The following is a 22620-nucleotide window of genomic DNA, read 5'->3' as shown; positions in this document are numbered from 1 at the left end:
TCCATCCACCTACAAGTCTGATAATCTTCTGCTCCTACTTGATGTGAATCTCCTAAGGCTTTTGTAATTTTCACAAATTTTAAAATTTGCTCATTGTAATCTTAAAACTTAGCTAAGAGTCCTAACCCCAAAGTGCTGATCCTCAGTGAGGTAATAAGCTTGCACCAGGATTCTTTTTTTTTTTGTAAGTCTTACTAAACAGTGAGCTTAGTGACACAGTTGATTTACACTTGGCTGCAAAATCTTCTTCTCACTGGGGAACAGCAACAAGTTTGGAAATCGTAATTTGAACAGCACTGCTCTTAGAATAGCATTTTCTTCTCAAATATCCATGTGGGTTAAATATTGAAGTGGAGGAAATGCTGCAATTTGCTCAGTGAATTTTTATATCACTATGTATTTTACAACCTCTTACCCACCCGCAACATGTAACAATTGAGATGAAAAACTAGTATAATCACAAACATTTATCAAAATAAATTTATCAAAATAAACGTAAAGTAAGAAATTGTCGTCAATTAGAATAGTTTAAATAACATTAAATCAATCTAGAATAAAATTATGTAAAAATGTAAATTTATACTCTCACACATATATAAACCATGATTACCACTGTTGGTTTGAGGGACAAGGAAAGAAATTTTATGATGCTTGTTATCTGTAGACTACTTACTTGTGTGGGTGCCTTTGTTGGCATTTTGGATACACTCTAGATTTGGCAATTTTTCATTTGACAAAAATGCTTGTGCAATGGCTGTATAAAAACTTCGTGCTACACCACTGCCCTCTCCTGGCTCATCCTTAAATGTGACTTTTACTCTGTGTACAGCCATTGGTGTAGTAGCACATCTTCGACCAAAGTGATTGTTAAGCTGCCTCATAGTCTGCTGAATGAGAAGATCTCGATCCCGATCAACCTATTAAAACACATCAAGAAGTAGTAAATTCAATGTTGGAAAGTAGTTAGAATTTTTTGTAGTTTGAATTTTTCTGTTTTCAATCTGAAAATCTAGTTTTAGCTTTTCCTTGAGAGTTTAAAAAACTACAAAGTAATCAGAGTTCTCAGAAGCTTATCCATTACGAAATACAATGTTTAAACCATTAAAGCACACAAGAAGGTCTTGCAAATTAAATCAGGACAACAGAATTTAATTCAATTCTAACACTTTCTTTCAAAGGTTTATTGGAAAACAATAATCTTGTTCAATTTTGGGATACACCAGAATACCAAATAATCAGAGATGTTAAAAAAAAAAAAAAAAAACAGAAAAAAACACAGATGAATTCCTTGATGACAAGCTAAGTGGGCGGGAGGCTGGAGGGGAATTAACCAAACTGGAAAATTGTTTGCATCTTTTCTCACAAAGATATATATAATCATTAATGAGTGTGTCTATCACCTGTAGCTACATAAAAAGCCTCTGAAATCTGAGAGAAAGCCAACTTAGAAAAAAAAATGGGCACATCAACTGAGTTAAATACAACTATCCTAAATATATGAAATAATGTTTAACTTTGCTCAAAATAAGATAAATTCAAATTAAAACTATACTGAGGTGCTATTTCTTACCTATCAGATTAGCAAAAATCTAGAAGTTTAACAAATGCTGGCAAGACTGAGGCAAATCATGCATTCTCACATTGATGGTGAAAATGCAAAATTATGCAACTGCTATGCAGAAGTATCCGTCAAAGTCTAGCAAAATCACATGCACATACTCTTTGACCCAGCAATTCCACGTCTAAGCATCTATCTCAGGGACACACTAGCAAAAAAACACAAGGCCATTCATCACACTATCTGTAATAGCAAAAGACTGGAAATAAGCCTGAATACCTAGCCTGTAAGGGATTAGCTGCAAAAACTGCGATAACAACCATAAAAGTGCAGTATATTAAGCAGCTATAAAAGGAAGGTAGAACATTTCACATTTTCTCTGGGATATACTATTAACTGAGAAAAGCAAGATGGAATAAAATGTATAGTATGTTTGGGGAGGTGGGAGGAAGTATGTAATTAATACACACATATGCTTATATGTTTTAAAAGGGAGGGAAGGAAATAAACTTGAAAAAATGGGTAAAAGAGACAAGAATAGACTTATATTCATTCTTTTGTAGAGTTCACTCTGCCACACTGTAGATATTTTACATTGATAACAAAATAAAACCAAAAGAGGAAAAAGGAATCCCTAAAATCTGAAAGCAAAATGAAACAAAAGGTCCTAATCATATAGAGCTGGTAGCAAAACCTACAAAGAGAAATTACTTCAAGTGACTTTAAAATAAACCTCCTTTAACTGTGTTATCTCTAACTGTATATGATCTAAGGACAAACATCTGCAAATAAATCTTTAATTATTTTGAATAATCATTTTGTTAGTGGTAGTGTTGATGTTATAATTCTTTTTAAGAGACAGAGTCTCTCACATTATGTTGCCCAGGCTGTCCTTGAATTCCTGGACTCAAGCCATCCTTCCACCTCAGATTCCAGTGATGTAATTCTGACTGCTACTGTGTATGTTGTGGCATTAAAACAAATGAGTAATTTGATTAATGTTGTTGGGAAGTTGGATATTCAGTCTGAAAGAAAGGAGATAAAGACTTAAGATCTAAGAAGCAAGGCCAGGTGTGGTGGCTCACACCTCTAATCCCAGCACTTTGGGAGGCCAGGGCAGGTGGATCACCTGAGGTCGGGAGTTTGAGACCAGCCTGGCCAACATGGTGAAACCCTGTCTCTATTAAAAATACAAAAATTAGCCAGGCATGGTTGCAGACACCTGTAATCCCAGCTACTCAGGAGGCTGAAGCAGGAGAGTCTCTTGAACCCAAGAGGTGGAGGTTGCAGTGAGCCAAGATCATGCCACTGTGCTCTGGCCTGGGTGACAAAGCAAGACTCCGCCTCAAAAAAAAAAAAAAAAAAAAAAAAAAATCTAAAAAGCAAAAATAACAAAAACAACCTTGTGGTCCTACATCTTGAATTTGAATTGGGAGTATCAATATTAATTCATTATTTTATTTTTTTAAAAAAAGAACAAAATAAAATGCACTGCCAAACTGTTATCAATTAAAAAGGCCTAGAAACCATGATCAACCCAGTAGCAATTTGCAATCTTAGAGCACAGACTGTAATCTCAAAACACAATTTCCTACTAAAAGGAATCAAGGCTACTTTAAGAAATGGCTGATTTAAGGTCTGCGACAGGAAATGCACAAGATGAAACATACCAGGAAGTAAGAAAGTTATCAAAAATTACTGGGCCAATGCCAAAAGGACTGAGGAATCAAAATTGACTCAAGACTCCCATTAGCCAAAGAAGACACAATTTGAGCATCAATATGAATAATAATCTCAATGGAATTAAATACATAAAAAAATCTTTAAATCAAGGCATGCATAATGATACTTAAAAACTAAAACAAAAAAATTCATAGAGGATGCTAGGGAACCAAACTGCCAGAGAAAACCACTATTCTAAATTTGATGGTTACAATAAGAAAAAAATAAAAAGAAACCACACACACACACACACACAAATAAAAAATAAATTTGGCAGTTTAACATGTCTTTTATTTTCTTTAATTTTTTAATTATAAGTACATATACCTAAGTAAAGCTATTGTTATTTTGTATGTTTTAAAATTTATATAAATAGCATGCTACAGGTATAGTATAAGAAAATCTAAATACCTTTACCTCTAGTGATAAATCTCTTGACTGCTGGTTTCTCAGTTTTTCCATTTCTCTACGGAATTTTGATTCTTTTACCTCAAAACCACCCAATTCAGTCAGGATCTTAAAAAAAAAAAAAAAAATGACAGATTATTCCCTGAAATATGTGCTTATCAGGCAGAATGGAATTTAAAGTGCACAAAATACATACTGATCCAGGTTCTGCTCCAACATCTTCCATGAATACCCTGCCGAACAGTTCTAAAGAAAGGCGCCAACGTCCTAGCAGCATATCATGGGAAATAACCATTCCCATAAAGCTACACTGTGGCCTGTAAGAAGTTTAAGGGAAGGGGCGGGGGGGAGGAAATACTTTAGCCAATTTCAAAGACTGATGTTTTTCGTTCAATGGTAGTAACTTACTTTATTTATTTATTTTTTTTAATATTCTGAGGTCTTAACTTCTTCAAACTGCATCCTAACAGAGAACTTTTCCATAGCTACTTGTTCCCCACAGAACTTATTATTTTTCCTCCCTTATTCCTTCTGTCTTCTATATACGGATAAATCCCTGGGCTATGTCTTACCTTCATCTTTCATTTTATCTCCTCTCCTTAAAGTCCAATGTCCATCTCCATTTAGGTGACTCCCAGATTCACCTCTACTTCAAACTTGCACCATGAACCAGAATTTCCATTTGTTAAATAAATATGTCCACGTCAATGATGCTCAATTCAAACTCAGCATGGCTAAAACTTAATATGGCTTCTTCACCACAATGACAATTCTGATTTTTTTTCAATAGTACCATCTCTTTCCCTAATGCCCTGACTTAGAGCAGATTTTAATTTTTCTTCCTCCTGTTCCATCAAAGTAATCAAGTCCATCTTAAGTTTCTCTTCCTTTCCACCATGTCCTTTCTATCCCCAAAGTCAACATTCTGCCTCAGCATCTTTCCAACTAACTGAAACTATTAATAATGACAAACACCTTTCTAACTGGCCTCCTTACCTCTAATTCTCTCCAGTCTGTTTCTGCACATTCTAACCACCTCAATTCAATCCATACTGCTTCTAGGAAGCTTGGGCCACCCAAGTCCACAATTCTCCCCTGCCTTATGTGGTTGTTAGACGATGTATATACAATGTATCTTATTTTCAAACTAGGTTTTAACTCCAATCTAAGCAAAAAAATTATTATGCCATGTAACCAAAAAACAGAGTCAACAAATCATACTGAGCCACAGTATATACTAACAAATTTTTATTAGATAAATAAAGAACCTACCTCTTGTAAGAGAATCACAGACTTGGAAAAGGAGCACAGATAAGTGTGAATCACAAATCTAGAGAGTTCAACTCTTTCTAATTATTCAGTTTCCCCTTAGCTGAACTGCTAACAGCAAGTCTATAAATAGTAACTAAACATGGATATACATTTTTAACACTGTACTGAACAATAAAAACAAAGGGTCTTAGCAAATACCTGAAAGATGTGAGAGGTGGCCCTTCACTTTCAGTAAGTCCTATTTCTGCTAGTAAGCTACTTTTTAATTGTGCAGCAAGATCATGAGCAGATGGCCCTGGTTTTGAACTCTCAGCTTCTTCTGGCAGCACGGGCTGTTCTTCCCCTTCTTTTTTTTGCCGGTTTTGCATGTTCATTACATTTTTCAGATTGGCAGCATAAGACATTTTTGTTGGAAGAACCTATGAATATTTGCATTTAAAAGTTACAAATGAAGGGAAAAAAACTAACTAGATTTTGTCCTCAACTTAGTAATACAGGAATCATATGCAAGTTTTTTTCCCTTTCTGGAGCTTCAATGGTTCTGATGGCCCTAGCTGACCACCAATTTCAATGCATTTACCAAACCAACCTCAGACAACAATTTTTTTTTTTTTTTTTGAGACGGAGTCTCACTCTGTTGCCTAGGCGGGAGTACAGTGGCACAGTCTTTGGCTTACTGCAACCTCCGTCTCCTGGGTTCAAGCAATTCTCCTGCCTCAGCCTCCCAAGTAGCTGGGATTACAGGCGCCCACCACCATGCCCAGCTAATTTTTTTGTAATTTTAGTGGTAGATGGGGTTTGGCTATGTTGGCCAGTATGGTCTTGAACTCTTGACCTCAAGTGATCCACCCACCTCACCCACCCAGCACTGGGATTACAGGCGTGAGCCACCACATCCGGCTTTTTTTTTTCCCCCTCTTAAATTCACTTTTTGGCCTGAGCACAGTGGCTCACGCCTGTAATCCTAGCACTCTGGGAGGCTGAAGTGGCCGGATCACTTGAGGTCAGAACTTGGAAACCAGCCTGGCCAACATAGCGAAACCCTGTCTTTACTAAAAATACAAAATAATTATCCGTGCGTGGTGGCGGGCACCTGTAATCCCAGCTACTTGGGAGACTGAGGCAGGAGAACAGCTTGAACCCAGGAGGAAGAGGTTGCAGTGAGCCAAGAATGTGCCACTACACTCTAGCCTGGGTGACAGAGCGAGACCCTATCTCACAAAAATAAATAAAATAAAATAAAATAAAATAAATTCACTTCTTGCCTTGGAACTTCAGAGAACTTTTAAATAAATCTTTATAATATCAGTGGTACTTAAGTCTCATATATTTTTAATATTTTCAGTACTGCATTCTCTTTTTTATTACTGAGATAATAAAAAACATTCTGTTCAACTACATGTCTTCTAAACCTGCTTTTTAATGTTTTACTACATTTTCAGTGGACAAACAGTAGAGTATAATTTTAGGCTCCCAAATCGGAGCTATATCTGAAAACTAGATCTACCACTTAACTAGTTGTGTGACACAGACATTCCCACATGAAATTTACTTACTCTCTTCAAGACTCAATTTCTTACCCAAAAAATCAGGGTGATAATGCATTCTACCAAACATAGTTATGAAGATGGAGACCAATGCCCAGGAGACAGATTTAGTCCACAAATATTAGGTATCATCATTAATGCTATCTTATTTATCTAGTCTTGATTAAAATTAGTTCAGCAAGTTAAAGTTGTAGCCAAAATTACACATGCTCATCTACAGACTTTTATTATACATGAAAAATTTAAATTTTCAGCCACATACAGCAGTCAGCTCTGTGAAACAGACAAAGCACATAAGGAGGATGGTATTTTATGGATGAAGTGATCTGACAGCAAGTTAATGACAGTGTTGGAATTCTTCCTACATTATATCACAAGGCAGGAAATTCTGACACTTCATTTCAGAAAATATAATAGTCTAAATTAATGCATTTCTAAAAATCTATATGCTGGGACAAGTTGTCCTTAATAAATATTATATTGCAAAAACTTTTACTGTCTTACCTCTAGGCAGTTTCTATCCACTGTAACCTCCATTAAACATTTCCCACTACTGGCAGATGAAGAATAAAGACCCTGACTTGGACGGCCAAAAAGATCCTCCTTTCTAGCATTTGGCTGAAATTTTAACAAAAATACTCTAGTTACATTGAATACTTTAAAGAAAATAAACTCAATTAGAAAGAAACCTTAAGACTAACTTGTTTAATTCACCTGCAACAGATGTGGCTGATCAGCCAAGGGGATGGCTTCAGCCAGAGGCACTTCAAATGGATTTGGGGGTATACACCCAAGGAATGTCATGGAGTCTGAACGTCGGAAAAATGGATGGTTTTGGCCGGTTTCTGCAGGAAGAGAGTCATCATCCTTATCATTCAAGGTAGCACCTAAACATAAAAAGATAAAATGTTTTGTTTTTTAGGAAAATTATTTAATTACTGGATTAGGGTAACAGACCTTTAATCTGCTCAATCCAAAATTCCTACTACCTCTTTTATAAAATTTTAATGCCACACAAAAACAAGTTTATAGTCCAAACTTTTGGTATTTTAAAGTAAATGTAACAGTTTAATATGGTTACAATGTAAGTTTTATGTTATGTGCAAATTTTGTTATGTGTATGTTACAATAAAAAATGCAAAATAAAAACCAGCATTTAACAATATTGTGCCATTTTGTATTGGACAGAGGTTTCCCATATCCTCCTCTTTATCTTTTGAGATACCCACCACCCAAATACAGTTAGATTCATGAGTATATTCAGGACCCAACTCACTGACAACTCCAAACAGAGGAGATGATCAGGAGCTGAAACCTGAGCATTTGCTAAGCAGAGAGTAATGTCTGAACAATTTACATATCTTGATAGTAAGTCAGTACACTAGCACCAAATCTCCTCAATGGAGTAAAACTTTGGCAGTGCCTTGTTTGCATATCACATATCAACAGCAGTGAGCTATGGCTGGGTTCTCAAAAAATGGCAGTTAGGCCAATTGTCTTTCCACAGGTTGAATAAAAGTACTAGTTGACAATAACAAACTGGCGAATGCATTATTTAGCCCCATTTGAAATAACTGAAACCCACAAATAAACTCCACTAGACCCCAAAGTGTGATATTGAAACTTTTGGATAAAAGCATGGAGTTGGGATATTTTCTCTTTTCATTGTATTAATTGCTAGCATTCTGATATTTAGGAGCTGTAACTGGTAATTCTCATTTTCTTGACTAAATCTATTTTGCATCAATATTAACAAAGGTTTTGCTAAGATTTTATTAAATGTAGTAACAGTACATTAAGAGTAAAGGTAAACATAATACTAAGACAAATATAAGATAGAAGATAAAGAAAAAATACTGTTGGAAAGTTTGTAACATTTCTTTAATACATCCTTAGTTTTGCAATGTATAATGCAAGAATGTGTAAGCACAAATGGACAGAAAATGTAAGAAATGAGACATAGAGAAGAAAAGAGAAATTCCCACCCAGACAGAAAATAATGAAGTTAAAAAGCTTGAAGGGGAACTACTGAGGCAGCCATTTCTTGAAGTAGATTAGCAGATTTTCTGTGCACTAACTTTGATTGGTGTCATCATCATTTTCATGTTCTGAATCTTCATTATCAATACCCAGTTCCAAGAGTTCTCGCGTCCTTTAAAAAGACAAGTGAGTCATTTTACCTAAAGTATTTGTATAATATGAACAGTAGCAAAAGTCAGGGAAAACACAAGCAAAAACACACTAAAAAGGTCACTAATGTATCTAACCAATTTCAAACATTGCAATATATTGTCAGAATCTGGGAAATGGTAGAGTGAATAGGTTTATGTACTATTATTACAAAATGGACTCAATAGAAGAAAAAGCAAATCACCTAAGAAATAGCGAGTACCTACATAAACTCTAACAGAAAACATGGACTGGGCATGGTAACTCAGCCTGTAATCCCAACTTTGGGAGGCTAAGGCAGGGGGATCACTTAGGCCAGGACTTCAAGACCAGCCTGGGAAACATCATGAGACACTGTCTCTCCAAAACATTAAGAAATTAGCCAGGCATGGTAGCACACGCCTGTAAGTCCTATCTACTTGGAAGGCTAAGGCAGGAGGATCTCTTGAGCCCAGGAGTTCAAGGCTGCAGTGAGCTTTGATTGTACCACCACATTCCAGCCTGGGCAACACAGTCAGACCCCATCCCTTTAAAAAAAAAAAAAAAAAAAAAAAAAAAAAAAAGGAAAAAATGAAGATGACAGATAATCAGGCCAAACTATCTCAAGCATGAAGTTTAACCAGATTCTTAGGTTTCCTATTTTAAGTGAAGAGTGGCAATGGGGAAAGGTTGGATAAATTCAAGCCCACTTTCCCACATAAAATGGTCCTGTGCTAGTTCTCTTTTGCAATGCTATTCTCCTTACTTCAAATTTTGACAATGTACTAATAGAGACCATACCAAGCAAGTATTTCTCAAATCAATCTCATGGCAAGAATGGATACCTTTTGCGTTCTAGTTGAGGTGTATCCAATGTTGTCTGCTGATTCATTGCCTTAATCCAGTATATAAGTGCTTGAAAAACATATGCCACATGCTTCAATGAGCAAACATCCAAAACTGGAAGAACATCAGAATGCTCATCATTATGAGACCGCATTAGAGACAGAGCATAATTTAGGAAGTCTCCTCGTGCAGACATCATCCCTTGACGGGCGCTAAGCAAGGTGGCACGTCTATAAGAACAGAAAGAAATGACAATGTTTATTAGAAGAACACAAATGTGAAATTTACTATCATAAATAAGCAAAATTAGGAGCTGAGAATATTCATAAATACAAAGTAGTTAAGCCTGCTGCTCAGCTTTAGAAATATAACCACTATGCATGATTTACAGTCTTATACTTTGTATAGAAAAGGAATTCCAGTATCCTTTGGAAGGGCAAAAGGAACTCCTTCCCTGAAGAGAGTGATTCTCAAACTTCAGGGTCCATCAAAGTCACCTGGAGGGCTTACTAAAACAGACCTCTGGTCTAATCCCCAGAGTTTTAGTAGGTCTGGGGTAGAGCCCCAGAATATGCATTTCTAAATAGCTCTTACGTGAGGTTGATGGTGCTGTTATCTAGGGACCATACTTTGAGAATCACTTCATTAAAATGACACCAAAAACACAAGCAATGAAAGAAAACATAGATATCCTGGGCAACATGGTGAAACCCTGTCTCTACTAAAAGTACAAAAATTAGCTGGGCATGGTGGCAGGCGCCTGTAATCCCAGCTACCTGGGAGGCTGAGGCAGGAGAACTGCTTGAAACTGGGAGGTGAAGGTTGCAGTGAGCCAAGATCACGCCACTGCACTCAGCCTTGGCAAGAGAGCAAGACCCTGTCTCAAAGAAACAAACCAACAAACACCCAGATATAAATTGGAATTTATGAAAATTAAAATTGTACTTTCAAAGGTACCATCAAGAAAGTGAAAAGATATCCCGGAGAATGGGACAAAATCTTCCCAAATTATATATTTGATAATGGGCTTATAAGCAGAATAAAGAACTCATACACCTCAATTTTAAAAGACAAGCCAATTTCAAAAATGGGCAAGGCCGGGTGCAGAGGCTTACACCTGTAATCCCAGCACTTTGGGAGACCAAGGTGGGTGGATCACTTCAGGTCACGAGTTCAAGACTAGCCTGGCCAAAATGGCAAAACCCCATCTCTACTAAAAATACAAAAAAGTTGGCTGGGCGTGGTGGCAGGTGCCTGTAATCCCAGATACTCAGGAGGCTGAGGCAGGAGACTCGCTTGAGCCCGGGAGGCGGAGGTTGCAGTGAGCCAAGATCACACCACTGTACTCCAGCCTGGACAATAAGAGCCAAACTCGTTTCAACAATAACAACAAAAAAAGGTGGGGGGTAGGATCCAAATAAGACATTTCTCCAAAGAAGATAAACGAATGGCCAGTTAGCCCATGCAAAGATGATCAACATCACTGACCATTAGGGAAATGCAAATCAAAGATACTAGGTCACACCCACTGGGATAGTTGTAACAAAAGACAGATAGTAAGTGTTGGTGAAAATGTAGAAAAACTAAAACTCTCATACATACACTGCTACTGAGAATGTCTTCCTCTTTGGAAAACAGTATTGCCAGTTCTTCAAAGGGTTACAAACAGTTACCATATGGCCCAGCAGTTCCATAACTAGGTATACATTCAAGAGAACTGAAAATACACATCTACACAAAAATCTATACACAAAAGTTCATATGAGCATTATGCATAATAGTGGAAAGGTGAAAACAACCCAAATGTACAACTGATGAATGGATAAACAAAATATAGTATGCTCATACAATGAAATATTACTAGGAAATGAAAAATAATGAGGTACTGATGTATGCTAAATATAGATGAACCTGAAAATCATTATGCTAAGTTAAAGAACCCAGTCACAAAAGACCACATACTGTATGACTCCATTTACAGGAAATATCCAGAATCTATTGAGAGGGAAAACAGATTAACGGTTGCTTAGGAAGGGGAAGGGGGGAAGTAGGGGAAAATGAAGAATGATTGCTAATAGGTTTTCTGTAGAGAAGATTAAAATATTCCAAAATTCATTATGATGGTTATACAAGGCTGGAAAACTATGGAATTGGACACTTTAAATGGGTGAATTATATATGATATGTGAATCATTACATTAAAGCTGACAGAACACCGCCACCAATCATGATCCGTTATCAGAATTCTATGTTCTCTGGGGTAAGGACTACAGCCTAACAAAGATAAGGCTTTCGTCTTTGTGAAGCAGCCTTCCTAGGACAGGAAAGCTGCCACCTCTCAAATCTCTATCTTTAGAACAGATACCTTTACCAACCATTCAATTCTGCATAATTGACATTTCTACCATTTTTTCCCCAGTTCTCACGTGTTCAAAAGCAAGTTTGTCCATTACACTACTCTAGGTTTTTCTCTTTAATTTTCCTATTAGTTATTCAGGATCAAGGTCTAAATATAAATGATGCCCCTGCTACTTAATCCCTCAACAAGGCCCTAAATTCTGTTTTTGATTTCAATGCTTCTCTCCCCTCCTTTTGGTCTTCACTGCTCTACTTTAGTAACTATTACCTCTACTGTAGATGCCTATCACTGTCTTTCTAAGTAATCTCTTAGACCTTTGTCTTTCCTCACTTTATGATCTGCCCAGAGTAACAAAGTTGTTTATCCTGAGGTCGAGATAGAACCAAATCCTTGGATTTTGACTTTAGGTATGAGGTACTTTTACTATATTACTGCTGTTGCTCTGTTGTTCAATATTTGAGCTGATACCTACTCCTGAAAAAGGTCACTTTATAACTGAATAGAAAAGAATATAACAAATACATAGATATATATTTTAATTATAATTCAACAGGCTAGGGGAGGCAGAAAAAAAGAAATGTGATTTGAGAAAAAAAGAGCAGCACTGGTAATCGCACATACTTTCCCCCTCCTGAGTACAAAGTACATTCATAACCAATCATAGTCAAATAACTTTCTAAGAGGAGAAGGGGAGGTCTTCAGGATAATGAGACAAACATAGAGACCAATAACTTCAAAAATAAAAAGGCTTTAGTATCAGATTCCTATGATATGAATGGATTTTTAAAAATAGCTTGGATGGTAACTAGCCTATTCTGCCTCAACAAATAATGCAAGCAAGTCATTTCTTTCTCCCTTCACAGTAAGATGAGGTCTTACATAACAGCAACTAAAAAGCTTTACCCTTCTAGGATACAAAGATTCTATCTAAACACACAAGTATAGATACTCCTCGACTGAAGATGTGGTTATGTCCTGATAAACTCATCATAAGTGCATTTAATACCACCAATAAACTCATCATAAAGTACAAAAAAATTATAAATTGGGGACCAGGCAAGGTGGCTCGCACCTGGAATCCCAGCACTTTGGGAGGCCAAGACAGGCGGATCACACGGTCAGGAGATCTAGACCATCCTGGCTAACAGGGCGAAACCCCGTCTCTACTAAAAATACAAAAAATTAGCCGGGCGCAGTGGCGGACACCTGTAGTCCCAGCTACTCAGGAGGCTGAGGCAGGAGAATGGCGTGAACCCGGGAGGCGGAGCTTGCAGTGAGTCAAGATGGCGCCACTGCACTCCAGTCTGGGCGAGAGTGCGAGACTCCATCTCAACAACAACAAAAAAATTGTAAGTTGGAGATCCATTTTAAGTTGGGGACGTTCTGTATATATGAAGAATTTCATACCGTCTGCCTTCAAGTGTTCGTAAGCTAGCTTCTTCTCGCGCAGTCATCCTCTCTCTTCTCGCTGAATTCTGAGAAGCGTGAAGAGGATGATTTGGATGTCCAGGATCACCAGCAGATGCTAATGCAGAACCATAACGTAATTGAGCTTCAGTAGAATCCATAATACTGACCATCCAGTTCCAAGTGGGAATAAGCTTTTCTTCTACATAGTTCTATGAAGACCAAACTAAAATAGTTAAAACTATCCAAACAGAGCTAAATTCGATACAGCAGCAGTATGTCAACTTTTAAACATTTGTAACATTTAATTCCCCTAATACTGGAATTCTCATAACTGACAGCCAAAAAAATACACTGGAATGAGAAACTTTTCAGTGCTTTCGTACCTGTAAGTTTACTGCATCTTGGTAAGTCAATTTCACGGCTGCTGGAATCTGAGAGTATACTAGGTGATTATACTTAGGAATAAGGCCCATCAAGTCCGAGATTTGTCTAATGACAATGCTGTAAGCCCTGGCTAAACTGCTTGCAGATGTTAGGTAACTGCTGGCGTTGCTAGCTTCCAAAGCAGCTGCTGCAGCTGCAGCACTTGTACTGATGGTACCACTCCGGCGTAAGTTTGAAGGATCAATATAAATCAAACCCGCTGAACTTGCTATAAGGAAAAACGACAACGACAATGAGCTAATGTTAGTTTTTAATTGTGTTTCTCTGGGATTATATATACTTATGTAAATCTAAATGGTCAATTGTGGTAGCCAAGCAAAAAACTTTGCCCAAACCACACTATTTTGGGGAGGGGAGTATGGAGGGGACAAGAATTAATATAAAGTTCTCAACTGGGGGAAATCTGATCCCCATAGCAACCCCCCACACACCCTGCCAAAGGGTCTATACATTTGGCAGTATCTGCAGACATTCTTGGTTATCACAACTGTGGGAGCCAAGGGGCGGGGAAGAAGGGTGAGAGGGGTTTTACTGGCATCTAGTGGGTGTAGGTTAGGGATGCTGCTTAACATCCCACAATGCACAAGACAGCCTCCCACAATTATCCAGCTCAAAAATGCAATAATGCAAAGACTGGGAAACCCTGCTATAATCATATGTGCATAATTTTTATATTTGAAACTCAACAAAACAATGAGGAACTATCATAAAACTAATTTTATCCCCAGATGAACATGCATAAGTTTAAAAATCTAAGTATTCTTAGGAATACCAAGTTTTCAGACTTGCCTGCTGGTGTAGATGTACTGGAAGGGGCTGTACTGGCTGCTCGCTGATGCTGGGTGTTGCGGACAGCCCACTGCATTGAGCGGGGAGCTTGGGCAGCACCATTGGCATGGGAGCTATTTGTGGTTCTTTCTAATGGTTCATCGAGCATAAAGGTCTCCTGTTCTATGTCGTCACTCTGACTACTGCTGCTATCAGAATCACTCGAGTCATTCGATTGAGAATCATCTTCAGAAAAGAAGGCAGGAACACTGCTTGCTCCTAAAATTTTTATTTTTAAAACCAAAAACATTGTGAGTTTAATAATTAAAATTACAATCTACTCCCTCATTCAGGAAAACATATATATTAAACATATATATTAAACACAATGCCAGACTGTATTTAATAATCCACAAAACCCACCACTAAAATAGTTTTTATTAGAAAATAACTTAAGTCTGGCTCTGTGGCTTAGGCAGGAGTGCAGTGTCACCATCTAGGCTCACTGCAACCTCTGCCTCCTGGGTTCCAGTTATTCGTATGCCTCAGTCTCCTAAATAAATAACTTTTAGTTGGGTGTAGTGGCACATGCCTATAATCCCAACAACTGAGGAGGCTGAGGTGGGACGACTCCTTGAGCTCAGGAACTCAAGACCAGTCTGGGCAACATAGCAAGATCCCATCTCTTAAAAAAAAAAAAAATTAGCCCGATGTGGTGGCTTGCACCTGTAGTCCCAGCTACTCAGGGGGCTGAGGTAGGAGCTCAGGAGGTCAAGGCTGGAAAGAACTCTGACTGCACCACTGGAATATCCAGCCTGGGTGACAGAGTGAGACCCAATTCCAAAAAAAAAAAAAAGACAAGAAAATACAAATCTTTTAAATAAACTTTAAAATTCATTCATTATTTAATAAGCAGAAAAGCTGGAGAAAGAGTTATTAAAATAATACTTTCTTTTCTAATACCCAGAGAACAAGGATGAAGTTATAAAAATGCTTAGCTACCCTTGCGTATATCACACAAAGTATGAACAAATCCACACTGAATACACACACACAGCCTTAGCATAAGCAAGAAGGTTGTTGGGATAAGGCAACATACCTGCTTCTGAACCAGCAGTCGCTGCAGTGACAACACTTCTGCGTCCACTAGCATTATCTTGGTTGCTGTGGTTACTTTCACTATCACTTTCTGTTTCAGCTGCTGCTAACAAGTCCAGCTCCATATCACTCCCTAAAAAAATACATTTAAATAAGAAAAAAGCACACACTCACTATGGTTTAAAACAGGGTCTGATAAGCCAGAATATCATAAGGGTGGTAACTAAGAAGGCATGGGGGGTGGGAGTTGGGGAGAAGGGGAATTGTGTGAGAGAGAAGGGATAACTACTAAAAAAAGACTCAGTAACTACTCAACCTTAGAAGAATGGCTAGGGAAATTATGGTAGTCAACAGACTAGCACATCAGGGCAGTGCAGGGGAGGACTGAAAGTAAATATACAAGTTATCAGCACCTGGGTGTAATTATGGGTGATTTATTTTCCTTTTCTTTAATTTCCAAATGTTTCATAATGCACCTATGATTTAGTTTTTAAAAGTCTTTTAAGAAACTGACTTAAAAAGAAAAAACGGAAATTATTTTATATATGTATTATATATAGCACCTAAATTTTCCAAATAGATGCTATAGAAACCCTTGGCAGAAAGTTTAAATTGACCATTTCACTACACATTCAAATGAAGTTTCTCGCTGTATTTAATATCTCCCTTTAAAAGTACCTGATTTACTCATACTGAGTAATTTCTCAAATAACCTGCATACCATCTTCATCATGCTCATCATGTTGTCCCTCTGCCTCAGCATTTTCTTCCCCATGTTCTTCCTGTTCATCGTGATGATCCTCTTCTCCAGCCACACCCTCCACCACCTCAACCTAAATCCAGAATCTTATTTGTAGACAATCAAAGTACATAATAAACCTTTATCTCTACCAGTGTTCTCCCAAAGTAGCTAGTTAACTAAAATGCAAAGATCCCTAACCATAGAGAATTCAAAATCATGTATCAAGCAGTTTTGAAAATCTTCATCTGTTAGTGACAATTTGCTATCAAAAATTACATCCTGGCGAGGCACAGTGGCTCACACCTATAATCCCAACACTCTGGGAGGCCGAGATGGAGCCGGGCGGATCACAAAGTCAAGAGATCAAAACCATCCTGGCCAACATGGTGAGACCCCAAATCTGCTAAAAATACAAAAATTAGCCAGGCGTGGTGCGTGCCTGTAGTCTCAGCTACTCGGGAGGCTGAGGCAGGAGAATCGCTTGAACCTGGGAGGCAGAGGTTGCAGTGAGCTGAGATCGCACCACTACACTCCAGCCTGGGTGACAGAGTGAGACTCCGTCTCAAAAAACAACAACAACAACAAAAAAACAGAGTATCTTTGCTGTTAACACTGAGACTATCTCAACTCTTAATCCTTAGGTAAAGACAAGTTTCTGTCCAATTTCCTAATATCCAGTAAGTCACAAATTATTAAAATAATTTTACTATGTATAACCACAAATGAGAATATATAACAAACACCTACAAACTGGATGCAAATGCATATAGTAGTCTCAAGCTACTATTAACGTAATTTCTAGTGACTACTCTTCTTTTCCCACAAAATAAAAGCTTTTTAAATCTACCACAATTAAAATCACCTCTTCCACATCCGCTGAAACAATATCATCCTGTTCTTCATCTCTGCCCCGAACAGGCTGTGACTGGCTGATGCGCCTCTGTTGTGGATTCCTGATGATGTAGGATGACTGAGACTGACTGGAGCTGTAAAGAATCAGAAGCTTATGAGTATACTGCTGCCACAGCTCAGATATGCAACACATATTTTTATCTAACTCATTTATTACATCTGAGACACTTGCTAGGATGTGACTTTAAATCTGAGCTGAGAATTCTTGGAAACCAACAATACTTAATCTATAATATATCAGAAAATATAAATCTCAGAATATGTTTTTTTCTTTTTAAGTCATTTCAAATCTGTGTTGATGCACATATTTGTATGAGTCCATCCCATCGAAAAATTCTACAGGAAAATTTTTCCTCCTCCACCAGCAGGTCTCAGTTTCCAAAGGCTCTGACAGCACCATTTGTCCATTAATAGGAAGTGTTTAATACAAGTGATCTAACTTTTAGGAGATCTGACATGATTTCTACTTTGAATGAGCTTATTAACTAATGACTTGCTGATGTTTGTGGGGAAAACATCAGTTCAAAAGCATGATTTTAAAATAGAGTCATAACCAAAGGCAAAGTGGCAAAAGTTTCACTTCCCTAAACACCTGACTTGGAAACAACCAAGAAAAGACAGTTGACTGGATTATAAAAGGAAAAGGGAGAACCAGAAAATACAGCTTAAAATACAGGCCAGAAATCTGAAATTGGCTAAATAACCCTGTCACCTATTATTTATAAAGAAATGGGGGGTAAAAGATGTTGAAATCAAAAGATCTTTAAGTGATTGCACTGACAGGTTCTTTCCTTATCTCAGTTGCTATGAGAAATGAGAATCAAACCAATTACACCTGAGAGTTGACTGAAACATCATGCTTTCAAACAAACAGATAAGTGGTCTCAATATGATGTTTAACACTAGAACTGTAAGTAACTGGTAAAACGGAGATTATGGATTACAAAAGTGGGAAAGGCTAAGAGAAAATCTGTAGAGATGAAAAAGGGTATTTCCAACCACTAAAGAGATTCCAATATTAAAACATAAAAGTCAGCATTGTGTGAAGCCACAACTAATGAGTATTTCTTTTTTAAAACAAACATCCTGGAACAAACATCCAAAGAACTATAGTCCCCTCAAAGTGCTTACTTTAAGAAGTTATGCACTTAGTATGTGTAATACTGCCAAAACAGGCTGGGTATAGTGGCTAATGCGTGTAATCCCAATGTTCTGAGAGGCTGAGGTGGGAGGATTGCTTGAGGACAGGAATTTAAGACCAACCTGGGCAACATGGCGAGACCCAATCTCTACAAAAAATTTAAAAAGAGTAATTTAAAAATACCAATACATAAAACTTATTACATGAACATCCCTTACCTGAAATGCTTGGGACCAGAGTGTTTGATCTTGTGTGTGTCGTTTTTTTTTTTGTTTTGTTTGTTTGTTTGGAGTATCTACATTACATATATTTACCAGTTGAGCATCCTCAATCCCAAAATCCAAAATGCTCCAACAAGCATTTCCTCTGAGCATCATGGTGGTGCTCAGAAAGTTTTAGGTTTTGCAGCATTTCAGATTTCACACTTTCAGATTAGGAATACTCAACCTGTGTAACTCCCCAGTTACTTGTGTGACTTCAACTTTTTTCCCAACAGACTTGCTGGCACAGTGAAGCACAACAGTCCTGAAACCTCGTCTAAAAAGTCCTGTTAATACACTTCTAAGTTTTGGGGACTTCTAGTTCCGGCAATTTGGCAGACTGTGCAGAGAAACCACTCTTGTTAAGGAACACACATATATGCTAGATATTTAAAAAAAAAAAAAAAAAAAAGGACAGCTACACTGGTGATAAAAAGAAATGATTATCCTGTATAAAACTTGGAGAGAATAGTCCCAAAGGTACCTAATGATGTCTCTTGGGCTAGAAGGGCTTCAAGGAACCACAGATTTCACATGAGAGTCCGGAGGCTAAGCAAAGGATAAAAAGTCATCACAGTAATCTCCTCTTCTGTCACCCTCACATATACAACGCTGAACATAAATCTTAAAAGGACAACACCATGAAGCAGTGAAACAGAAAAATCATACCTCAAGAGACTTACCTATCTCAGCCATGAACGGATGCAGAAGTTCTCTTTTGAGAACTTCTAACTACAAGTCTGCATTTTAGAGAGTTTTGGACTGCACTCTACACTATAAAGCCTGGTTCAGTGTTGGTTAACTGTGTGGCGGCTCAACACTATCAGCAAGCACCAAGCAGTCTTCCTCTCTACTCTGTCATCTACTATCCAGGAGAATACAAAAAAAAGGAAGGATCTGTCAAGACAAGTCTAGCATCTAAACTTTAACTAGCTGTGTTACACTGGAGAAGTTGCCTAACTTTTCTGAGCCGTAGTTTCCCCATTTTACGAACTAGAATGATAGTGGTTATCTATGACGTATTGGGAAAATTAAAACAGGTAATGTGTCTACAATACTTAGGAAAGTTCCTAGTACATACTAAAATTTCAGTAACTGTTAGTTACTGTTATATGAAAGACATGGAAAGAAAGTAGAAACAGATTATTTGTTAAGAACATAACAAGAACATTTTCAAGAGGTGGAAAGAAGCAACGGAAAAAACCACTCTTAAGACTTCACACTCAATGGGGTGATATACACCATCTATAATCCAACACAAGTGAAATCCCAGAGAATGGTCAAGTCTGTGTTTTTAAACTTAAGATATCCTTGGAATACTAGTCAAAATACACCCTTTATGGGTAAGAATGTACTGTACTATAATAGAACTTTTAACAGTTGAAGAAAACATTAGCACTATTTCTTGATTATAACATGAGATCTCCTGCTGGGAAGATTTAGGAAGTTGCCTCAAGAAACAAGCAAAGGGAATGGAATAAAGAGAGTTTAAGAGTATATAATACTTTAATAACGAGACTAAGAACAAGATGACACAAAATCTTGAAACTTACTAGGAACAGTTTCATGGGCAGTGTTTAGAGATGAGATGATCCCAAAATCTGTTCAACAGCCATCGATTTTTTATGTTCCAGAACAAGATCAAGGGAAGGATACTAAGAATTCACAAACTAATACCACTTAAGTAACTAATGAGTTCCTCACAGGGTATCAAGATCAGGAAAATCATACGGAGTTCAAGCAGATCTCACTAACAGAATCATTTAATAACGGGATAGATTTGACAAGTCTGAAGATAATACAGCTTGATTTCTAAGTTTTCAACAAGTCCTGGGGGTATATCAGTATCAAGGACACTATGGGAGAGCTCTGTCAGACAAAACTGGATTTAAAGGGACACCTGACATTAAAGGAAAAATTGGGACACATATTATACTGGCATATAGGAGAATAGTGAGAGCAGATACTCAACACCAACCCAGATCAAACCCAAGGATGACAACTTGGGAGCTATCCCAAATACTAAAGCAGGCCGCCCTTAGTAACAGAGATGTTCTCCAGAAAAGGAGGAGAAGGGTCTTTAGATCCTAAAGGTCCCTATTAAAACATCATCACACGTGCACATGGTTATAAAATCAGACTTGAAAAAACAAAATACACTAAATATTTGCCAAAGATCTAGAGCATTACTACTGAAAAGTCTGGTACCTAAACCAGCAGAAGTGGCATCACCTGAGAACTTGAAAGACATACAAAGTTGGAGGCCCCACCTCCCGACCTCTAGAGTGGGCATTTATATTTTAATAAGAGCCCCAAGTCATTTTCATACATATTAAAGTTTGAGAAGCAGTGTGCTAAAGAACGTCAGAAAGTTTTAAGTTGCTCAACATCCTGATTCAACAAGCTTACAGTGTAATTAGGGAAACTATCAAACAAATAGAAAAGATAAATGAAACTTAAGAACAAATAATCTTATAATTAGAAACATTTATAATGGAGTTATTTTAGCCCTGTCCTTGATAATATCGTTGTTGTAGAAAAATATTTAAAATTCCAGCTTTTTGGCTGTTATTTATGTTATACAAATAATCATGTACACCACCTGAGTGCTTATGCAAAGGTTTTAGAAGTCAAACACGACATTTCCAAGGAAAGGATTAGTTGGAATCTGTTACCTGGTAGCAATTTTACCTGCTAGACTGATCAGATGACGGTCGTGGTGGTAGTGGTTCCACTGAAAATAATTCTTCACTGCCCTGCATGGCATCTATGCTAGTACTAGCCAGGGTAAATGGTGCAGTTGGACGAGCAATCCCCATTCTGACAGGAACAATCAGTGACTCTGCTACGTTGCACAATTCTTCCACAGCATAAGGTAGCAATGCTTGGAATACACGCTTGCATTTTCCAATTGGCTGTGGAATAAAGTTGCTAGAACAAAAAGAGAAATATAAGCAATCTATCTCTTCATATACATAAATCGCTATCACAAAAACAGTGTGAAAATGGTATCCAAGCCAAAATCAAAAAGGATGCCTTACTTTTTCTTTTTGGATGAAGCCATTTCCACACTCAGAATGACAAAAACTCTTGCCACTGAACGTAGAAACCTCATTGTCACAGCAATAGCTTCTTCTCTACGTCCAGGTGTGTATTTGTTTTGGAGTTCTTTCACTAGTGTACCTAGTAGAGTATCTAAAAGCTTTACAAAATTATATTCACTCTATTAATGTTAAGATATTTTATACGATGTTTAGACACTCATAAAGTTATAAATTCTAACGTTTTTTAAGCATTAACATTTCATAATAAAACCTCAAAACAAATTTAACCAAAACATTTATAAGGTCAATTTATGAAATATACCTGCCAATGTGCTTGACATATAGTGATTCCTAAATGTATGATTTCTTATTTTTTGTCCCATAGTCCTCGGTATATCAACTAATATTTAGAAGAACAATACCAAATATATCAAATCAGAGGAAGAATATGTTTAACTCAGTCTGGGGCACTTTCCAAAACAGCAAGGCAGACTCAACTGTTCATATGAATAAATTCATAATCCCATCTCTCCCTCACGGAACCCCTGTTACTTTCTAGTCTCTTTTCTGTGCGTAGTTTCTTGTATAAATATTAGCTACAGAAAACACCCAATTTTCATAGTTTGGTTGTTGTTTTTAATGTTATTTACAATAAGATTTATTTTTAAATTACTGCATCACATTCCAGTAAGTGGTCAGGTTATAATTTGATTCAAGATTACACTATTATTGGGCTGATAAAAGTATTTTTCTGTTTTTAAATTTTACATTATTCTGTGACATGCCTTTATTTTTCTCATATCGTAAATTTCTTTATGACAGGTTCTCAGGGCACTGATAGTTTTATGGCTTTCCAGAGAGAAGAAGAGATGCAATCCCACCCCATCCCTATCTGAGTGTGTTATTACCATAACCTCATTAGCACTGGATCTTGAGGTTTA

General features: G+C 37.3%; 2 protein-coding genes across 13 annotated transcripts in view; one reads left to right on the top strand and one right to left on the bottom strand.

The window, feature by feature from the left end:
- Positions 1-22620, top strand: part of BAALC (BAALC binder of MAP3K1 and KLF4) — a 1274875-nt gene that overhangs the window by 295058 nt on the left and 957197 nt on the right. Inside the window, exon 1 of one of the 7 annotated variants that reach the window (XM_050800753.1) lies at positions 17968-17971. The exons of the other annotated variants lie outside the window; for them this stretch is intronic. The gene's annotated coding sequence lies outside the window, so the exon portion shown is untranslated. Of the gene's footprint in view, positions 1-17967; positions 17972-22620 lie in introns of those variants that run through there. 7 annotated transcript variants of the gene reach the window in all.
- Positions 1-22620, bottom strand: part of UBR5 (ubiquitin protein ligase E3 component n-recognin 5) — a 154533-nt gene that overhangs the window by 18278 nt on the left and 113635 nt on the right. For 3 of the 6 annotated variants that reach the window (XM_050800627.1, XM_050800626.1, XM_050800630.1), the window contains exons 33-48: positions 21677-21837; positions 21327-21566; positions 17185-17308; positions 16302-16413; positions 15582-15713; positions 14500-14761; positions 13654-13918; positions 13268-13479; positions 9501-9731; positions 8586-8659; positions 7222-7394; positions 7012-7125; positions 5159-5379; positions 3885-4005; positions 3692-3796; positions 674-917 (exon numbers count right to left, since the gene is read on the bottom strand). In XM_050800627.1, coding sequence (XP_050656584.1) covers positions 674-917; positions 3692-3796; positions 3885-4005; positions 5159-5379; positions 7012-7125; positions 7222-7394; positions 8586-8659; positions 9501-9731; positions 13268-13479; positions 13654-13918; positions 14500-14761; positions 15582-15713; positions 16302-16413; positions 17185-17308; positions 21327-21566; positions 21677-21837 — 2791 coding nt within the window. The remainder of the gene's footprint in view (positions 1-673; positions 918-3691; positions 3797-3884; positions 4006-5158; positions 5380-7011; positions 7126-7221; positions 7395-8585; positions 8660-9500; positions 9732-13267; positions 13480-13653; positions 13919-14499; positions 14762-15581; positions 15714-16301; positions 16414-17184; positions 17309-21326; positions 21567-21676; positions 21838-22620) is intronic. The other 3 variants (XM_050800629.1, XM_050800631.1, XM_050800628.1) reach the window with 1 other exon arrangement.

Source organism: Macaca thibetana, chromosome 8 (assembly GCF_024542745.1).
Source record: "Macaca thibetana thibetana isolate TM-01 chromosome 8, ASM2454274v1, whole genome shotgun sequence".
Lineage (NCBI taxonomy): Eukaryota > Metazoa > Chordata > Mammalia > Primates > Cercopithecidae > Macaca > Macaca thibetana.
The sequence above is the reverse complement of the archived record's forward strand: the minus strand, read 5'-3'. Positions and strand labels throughout refer to the sequence as shown.